The sequence below is a fragment of the Nothoprocta perdicaria genome, unplaced genomic scaffold, assembly GCF_003342845.1.
Source record: "Nothoprocta perdicaria isolate Ctin4 unplaced genomic scaffold, notPer1 scaffold_59, whole genome shotgun sequence".
Classification (NCBI taxonomy): domain Eukaryota; kingdom Metazoa; phylum Chordata; class Aves; order Tinamiformes; family Tinamidae; genus Nothoprocta; species Nothoprocta perdicaria.
In genome coordinates this window covers 1,293,580-1,301,363 of record NW_020455854.1, presented here as the reverse complement: position 1 = coordinate 1,301,363, position 7,784 = coordinate 1,293,580, and the positions used below count along the sequence as shown (strand labels likewise).

Here is a 7,784-nt window from a genome sequence, read left to right as displayed (position 1 = left end):
CCCACAGGTGCCCCCACGTGTCCCACCCACCCCAGCACAGGCCCTGCGTCCTGCCAGCCTCTCCCAAACACTCATCCCAAATCACCTGGGAAGAGCCAAGTGGAGGCCAGGGGCTGAAGCCAGCTGCACTCCGAGGCAGGATGAGGCCGTTTCCCCCTTACAAAGCCCAAGAGCTCCAGGGGAGGACACGGGAGGGACAGTGCAGCAAGGCTAGGGCAGCTCCTGGCAGGCCCCGCTTGGCCCTGCTCCACATCCCCTCTCTGGGATCCAACAAGCTGCAGATCCAGTAGCTGTTTCCCACCCTCCCCTGGGCTCAATTCAAACACCTCCAACCCAAGATGGGGCTCGGCCTCTTAACCCCCTTGCTCCTGACACTTCAGACCTGTAAGTGAGAAAGGGAGACCAGAAACCCTTCCCAAGCTCACGGGAAGCAGGGAAAGGACTGCAGGACGTACCCTCCAAGCAAGTGAACAGATGAGAAGTGCCACAGTCGAGTGTGCAAGTTCTTTATTCGTGGCCTGGGGGAAGGAACAAAACTTGTCAAGTCTACAATCAAGTAGGAAATGCAGTTTTGTTAAATCGACTTCACAGAATTGTAGAGAAGCTTCAGAATTGTCCACAGCAGGACCCCGAACACTGCAGAGCGGAGCTGCGGGCGCCCACGGAGCACGGGGGCTCCAGCCCAGGGCACGGCTTCGCTGCCAGCAGCCCAGCGCAGGACTGCTGCGGTCCCCTGCAGCTCGTGAGCTCAGCAGCCAGTTCGGAAGGGCCTGAATTTCAGCTAGACCTCAGCGTGTGCTTGATTTGCCCTCATCTGTAGTGCATTACAGCGGACAGCATGAGAGGGGCGTGACAGACAGACCAGGCTGGCAACAAGCTGGACATCTCGGGCTCTCATAGAGCTACGGTCCGCCCAGCGGTACGTGCTCTGCTTGGCACTGGCCTCTGCTCCCCATCGCTGCTCCTGGGATAACGGCCAACCCCCAGAGACCACTGCCTTATGGAGGAACCTGCTCTTGGCCTAGAGCACAGGAGGTTACGAAGCCATTTCTGCTCCCACCAGGGGCCAGGAAGTGGCTCGGTCCCCGCCTGCCCTCGGAGAGCCACCAGCGCCTGTGACACAGCAAGGGATGCTCCGAGCACCAAGGCTACCCTCATCCCCGCAGAAGGACAAGGCACAGACAGGACGGTTAGCAGCGACATGAGGAATTACACGGCTTTGCTCAACCCAGGAAGGGCTGAAGGGCATCCCCTCCCAAAGAGGGGGTGCTACCGGATAGCACGGACAGCTCTCTGACACAGGATAGAGACGGGAAGGGGATGGAGATCCTGCTGGAGAGCTGGGAAAGGCCAGGAAATCAGATTGAAGGGGACACAAACTGGACAGTGCCTGTCACAGCCTGCGCACCCCTAGCTATCCTTGTGGCCTCAACTATATCAGCTTGGATGGAAACAATAGCACAGAATTGGGGTAAGGTTTGCCCCTCTCCCGGCATTCCTGCTGCTCCCTCCCTCAGGCACACACAGGATCAGCAGCGTCACCATCACCAGTCGCTTGTCAGAGAGGTAACGCCTCCAACTCCAGGTGACCTCACGACGTCCCAGAGCAGTAGCATTCGGTCATACTCCTGTCCATCAGTCCATCTCAGGCTGTCCATCACTGATTAGTGTTTGCTCCTGCAGCCCAGACATCTGCAAGACAGCAGAGAGGTCAAACACACAGTCCTGCCCTGTCCCGAGGAGCCCGCCGAGCCACAGAACTAAACAGGAGATAGAGGGGCTGAAAGGAGCCCTTCCTTTCAAAAAAAAAAAAAAAAAAAAAGCACAAGACCTAGCAACCAAGTGCCAGCTCTCTTCCTACCTCCGCTGGGATATGTGGCCAAAACAAGCCCTGCATGCAATGCAGGAGGGAATTCGAGCAAGAAAGAGGAGGCAGAAACTGTGTGGCTTCCTGCATGTTGTTCGGCGCCTGCTCTGGAGACAGTGTGATGGGTGGCCCTTCCCAAAAGCAGAGCAGGGTTTGAGACCCACTTCAAGACCTGGACTGGCTGCCCTTGCGCAGAGACGCTAACACTCAACCTCTGCTCCTCCTCCCGTAGAGCTGGGTATGTGCCCAGCATGTGCCAGCCACCATGCAGCACCTTCTGGAGCCCTCGTGCTGCTCTCGTTCCCCTCATCTGCCCACGCAGCTCTATAGTCTTCACGTACCCTTGGACACAGCTGTTTTGCCCACCCCGGCACTGTGCAGGGGTCTCGCCACCTCGCCAAGGGAGTGGGGACCCAACAACATCCGAGTGAACAGCCTGGCACCAGGCCCCATCACACAGACCCACTTGGGCAGGGACTGGCACAAGGGAGGGACGCACTGTGCATGCTTAAACCCAGTCCCGATGCCCCAGGATCCCCAAAGCTTGCTGTGACACACATGCCTGCATGAGCAACAGAGCAGAGCTTGGTGCAGGTACAAGCTGGCCAAGACAGCAGGGTGATGCCCCTTCGTATGGTACCCATGCCCTACACTGCCAGACAAGGGGCTTTGTGCCACGAGCCCTGCTCTAATGCCCCGGGCAGGGGGGAAATGCACGTCACCTAGAGTTTAGCAGAGGATGAAGCAATACCCAGCAAGGCAGAGAAGCTGTTGGCAGAGGTCAGCCAGCTGCCCCCATCCACAACCAGGGTGGTGCCTGTCACGTAGGAGGAGAGGGGACTCGCCAGGTACAGCACGCCGTGCGCGATCTCCGTCTTGTTCCCTGCACGCTGGAGGGGGATCATCTCGAAGTGGCTTGCTTCCTCGGCAAACTTCCCACCTGAACAGAGGAGGGAGAAGCATTAGCTAGGACCGTGAGGCCCTCTGCCCGTCTTCACAGCCTGCCAGACACTGCAATCTGTCAGCACTGCTCGTGGGGACAAATGGCTGAAAGCTGCAGGTAACCTAGATGGGATGTTGACACAGCCCTGGGAACAACCCAGAGAAAATCTTGAGCAAAGGGATTTAAAAAAAGGACATGTCAAGCCCAGCAGCAGGGTACAAGCTGGATGCTGCAATGGTTGAGTTCATGACATGATCTTGCAGAGCCTTCCCAGCCTCTGTGATGGAGCAGGTGCTCGGCTTATGGACTTTCAAATTATCAAGGAAGTTAGTTACATAAGGACATCACAAAGAGCAAAAAGAACTAACACTCAGCAACAATAACAAGAAAAGGGCCCTGGAAGCTGAGGAGGTGGTTGCTCCCTGCTCTTCCAGAAAGCCATAGTAGCTGAGTCACAAAACACCTTGGCCCCGTGCAAATGGCCCAGTCTGCATCATGTGCCCCATGAGAGGCCTGGCACCGGTGGGCTCCAAGGAAGATCCTGGCAAGCCATTTCCAAAGCAGGGCCAGAGTGTCTCTCAGAATGCCTTACCCAGCCGTCGGAAGCCCTCGGTGCCTGTGATAGGGCCTGGTGCCAGGCTGTTCACTCGGATATTGTTGGGTCCCCACTCCACAGCAAGGTGCCGGGTCATAGCGTCTGGGAAGGAGAAGAGATTGTAACAGGAATGAGAAACAGACTAAGATTATTCCATTAACTCCAGGGGAGCTGAAAAAGTAATGGGAGACTCTGGTCAACAGTGAAGGACCCAGGTAAAAACAGCTTGGGGGTGAGAAAAGCCTCAACCAAACCCCACGCATGCGCAGCACTGCACAGTAGCTGCTCCCAGTTCATGCTTCTCCTACAGGTATCTTCCCATGGCAATATCTGTGAACAACAAGCTCCCCTTCCAGCCTTACATAGCTTGCAGAACCCAGCAAAGAGCATTTAGGTACCTATAGCAGCCTTGGCAGAGCCGGCGTGCACCTGGAGGGCCTGTCCTCGGTAGCTCAGGGTCGCTGTGATGTTAACGATGACCCCACCACGGTCCTGGGGAGGGAAATGCCAAAGCATTAGGCAGGGAACACCACAAGGGATCACACAAAAGGGCCTAGAGGGACAAGGGAGCCAGGCTAAGAGGCAGGGTGACACACAAGCAGAGCCACCTCCAAGTTGCTAACTCTCCACCAGCCCTGCCCAGCTGGCTTCACCGAGCCAAGCCAGCTCACAGCCAGTCTCCAAAGGGGCAGGAGAAGGCAGGAACAAGTGAGGGCCAAAGGAAAGGAAAGGAGCTAGGAAAGCAGCAGGAGTTTGCAGCTTTTTCCCAAGTATCTTTTTTCCCTTACAGGATTTTTGGTCAATACAGGGCATGGCATGGAAATGTGCCACAAAAGTCAAAGCCTAAGATCATGGGAGATTTGGAGCCCACAACTCCACATCCTGCACAAGGGCTGCTGTTCCAGAAAGGGAAGGACTGGATCCAAGCAGGGCAGGCTCCCAGGAGGTGGTACAGAGCCTGACAGCACAGCTTGGGCAGCAGGATACTGTGCATCATACTCCCAGAAGCAAGAGCTCTTCCCACCTCTACATTACACTGAATTTCTCCAGAGTGAAGTCTGGTTTGCTTGAATTTAACTCCTGCTTACCAGGAGCAACTGCCCTGAGTCCTGTGGCTCAGGAGCCGCTTACCCGGAAGCATTTCTCAAAGAGCACTTTGGAGGTGTTGAAGGTGCCGATGGTGTCGATATCCATCACTGTCTTGAAGGCGTTGAAGGACAGGGCGCTGGCCGGGCACAGGAAATTTCCTGCAGCACCTGAAGAACAGGCAGGCAGGGCACAGTCAGCACAGGGCTGCACGTGGAGCAGGCAGGTGCAAGAGGGGCACTGAGCAGGTATGAGTGTGCACACACACCCTGCTCCTAAAGGTTACTGAGCTGGAGCCAAATCCAGATGGGAGAGGAGCTGGGGGGGTGCCGCATGCTACCAAAACTCCTGACAGCAGGCTGCTTTGCTCCTCTGCTTTGTAGTTAAGGTGTGAGTGAAGGTGGGCAGCTTGCTAAAGCTGTACCCACATGTCCTCAGACAGGGGCACTTTTGGGGGTCCCTCCTGTAGCTTGTGAGCTGGGCTCCCACCGCCTTCAGCTGGGGCAGAGGCACAAGGAGCCAAGCATGTGGAAACAGTCCTGAAAAGGGGATAAAGCAGCAGAGCAGCAAAGCCACCCTGGGGGCTGCAGGAGGACAGCACTGACCAACATCAAGACAAGCGAGGACGGTCAAGCCTTCAGAGCAGGTCTTTGCTTTCTGCAAGGCCATTCTCTTTGTGCATCTCAGCAGCTCACACCCTCAGCTGCCAAGCATGAGGCCAGAGAGGCAGAAGCCAAATCCTAGCCCAAATATAGCCCCTGTGCAGGGAAGGGCCCTGCCCAGCAGTGAGACCGGGCGCATCCCCCCCCATCCCCACTCCAGCTACCTACCGTTTATAAGGATGTCAATCCGCTCAAACTCCTTCAGCGCCTCGTCCACTGCTGCCACAATGGTCTGGGGCTGCCTGACGTCTAGGGACAGAGGCAGACATCGCTGGCCCGTGGCTGCCACCAGCTTTTTTGAGGCCTGCAAAAGAGAGAAGGGAGATTCTTTCTGGGACTCTCTTTTGGCAAGGGGGCACTCGGACCTTCTAACGGATGAGAGCCGAGCAGGAGCAGCATCTCTGCTGGCCCTCGGCAGGTGCTGCCTGCACAAACACTGTCACTGTGACCTCCCATCCTGGAGGCAGCTCCATTTATCAGCCAGCACAGCCACTCTCTTTATAAAAGCAGTGACTTCCTCAAGCAGGACAGCTTCATCCTGGTGGCACTGTGGCAGCTAAAGCCCTGGGTACCAGGGGAGCTCCTGCACGTTGCACCCCAAACAATCAGGCAAGAACTCGTGCCACAACAGGCTAAGCCCGGTTAACTCAACGACCTAGCACTGCAAAAGTGCCTTCTCAGTAACATTTCTGCAGGGTGAGTACAAAGGTATGTTGGCACAAGTCTGGACACAGTTAACCTTTAGATACCTCTTTCTACAGGCACCTATTTCAGCAGGCAAAAGGGCAAACACAAAGCAACTGCTATTGCGGGCTCTGTGGCCCAGCAGCTCTGCCTTAAATCACCTCTTAGGCAGTTCTTAAGAAACACGACTGTCCCAGGCAGCTTCAGGAAGCAAGGGACATCCAAACTCAACAGCACAATCACCGCCCAGCTGTGATTTTGATCTTTTATACATCTCACTGCGCACGCATTTCTGCAAAGCGCTCTCACAGCTGCTTTCACTCTGAGATCGCAGCACAAGCCAGTGCTGAGGAACTGAAACTTTGAAGGCCAAACGTCAGGTCAGGATCAGACACACGGGGTGGGTGCTCGGGCCACCCAGCTGCACCCAGGACAGCGGCAGTCTAATACAGCTAGTCTCTGTATTAGACTGCAATCTTTTCAGTCTGCTTTCTAGGCCTGCATCCTCCACTCCTCAAAATACAGAAATATTGTATTGAGTTTTTGAGGATCAAGATCTCTTAACCCATTTAACCCCAGGCTCAGGAGGATTTGCCCCCAAACTCAGTTGTTATTCTGTTCAGCCTGGGATCCCGCATCCCTGCTGAGAAATCCCCAGACTCTGCCTCTTGGCACCTCATTTTCCTCATCAAGGAGGCCACCGGGCAGTACGAGCCGCTCCCCAAGGCCTCATCTCCATCTCCAGCCGAGGGCAGGAAGGTTTCTGGGAGCTCATCCATCTCCGTGCTGCCTGCGGGTCCCGCTGGAGCCCACGGACTTACCTGCAGCACCCGCTCCAAGCTCCGACTCGCAATGACCGTGTGGCAGCCATGCCTGCAAAGAAGGGAGCCAGAATGAGCACCCGTGGCTGCTCCTCGCAGCCCCGAGCACGACCAGAAGCTCCGTGTGGGAGGCACCGCAGCAGGCTGCTGCAGCACCCGCCACCTCTGCCCACGGGGCCCCGAGCCCCGGGCTCACAAAGGGGCACACGAACAAGGCCCGGGGACGGGGCAGGGCGTCCTCAGGGCTGTCTCCACATCCCATCCCATCCCATCCGCAGGCGGCCCTGGCCTCGTGCCCACACCGAGCACCCGCTGTCCCCAGCGCGGCCCTGGCCGCGGGTCCCCCGTGTCCCAGGGCCCCAGGCGGGAGCAGCTCCCGCTTCCTCAGCGAGGCCCGGGGGGCTCCATCCCCTCCAGCCCCCGCGCCGCGCCCCGCGGCCTCGCTCCCCTCGCACCTCATGAAGATCTCCGCGATGCGGAAGCCGATGCCGGAGCCGCCGCCGGTGATGAAGGCGACCTGGCCGCTGCGGAGGGGAGAAGGGCGGCTCAGAGCGGGCGCCGCGCAGGGGCCCCGCGCTGCGCTGCGCCCGGCCCGGCCGCGCCCGCACTCACGCCAGGATGTCGGCGCTGAAGAGGTGCCGGTACTCGCCCAGGCACTCGTCCGCGTCCGCGTCCGCGGGCGGCGCGCACGGCCCGGCCTGCGACATGGCGGCGCGTCCCCCCGCTCCCGCGACCGGCCCGCCGCCGCGCGGGGCACGCCGGGAGCTGTAGGCGCGCCGCCGCGCTGCATGCCGGGACATGTAGTCCCTCCGCCGCGGGGCGGCGCGGAAGTGCTCGTGCTCCCGCCGCTCTGCCCCGCCCACCCCCGAGTAGGGGGGCGCCGACACGCATGCGCTGGCGTGCGGCGGCGTTGCCTGGCAACCGCGAGGGGAGGCGAGCGGTGTCGCACAGCGCCCCCCAGCGCCATGTCAGGGTGCCTGCCGCCCCCCAGCGCCATCCCGCTGTCCCCAGGGACATCTCAGTGTCCCCACTGCCCCCCAGCGCCATCCCAGGGCGCCCAGTACCCTCCAGCGCCATCCCGCTGTCCCCAGGGACATCTCAGTGTCCCCAATGCCCCCCAGCGCCA

General features: G+C 58.7%; 1 protein-coding gene across 1 annotated transcript; it reads right to left on the bottom strand.

The window, feature by feature from the left end:
* Nucleotides 1–545: 545 nt before the first annotated feature.
* On the bottom strand, nt 546–7,365 carry DECR2 (2,4-dienoyl-CoA reductase 2). The gene is made up of 9 exons (XM_026048993.1): nt 7,271–7,365; nt 7,114–7,182; nt 6,659–6,710; nt 5,322–5,457; nt 4,537–4,661; nt 3,804–3,897; nt 3,403–3,507; nt 2,619–2,807; nt 546–1,692 (listed from the first exon to the last, which is right to left on the bottom strand). The coding sequence occupies exons 1-9, from the start codon at nt 7,363–7,365 to the stop codon at nt 1,658–1,660; spliced, it is 900 nt and encodes a 299-aa protein (XP_025904778.1). The 3' UTR covers nt 546–1,657.
* Between the last annotated feature and the right edge of the window lie 419 nt (nt 7,366–7,784).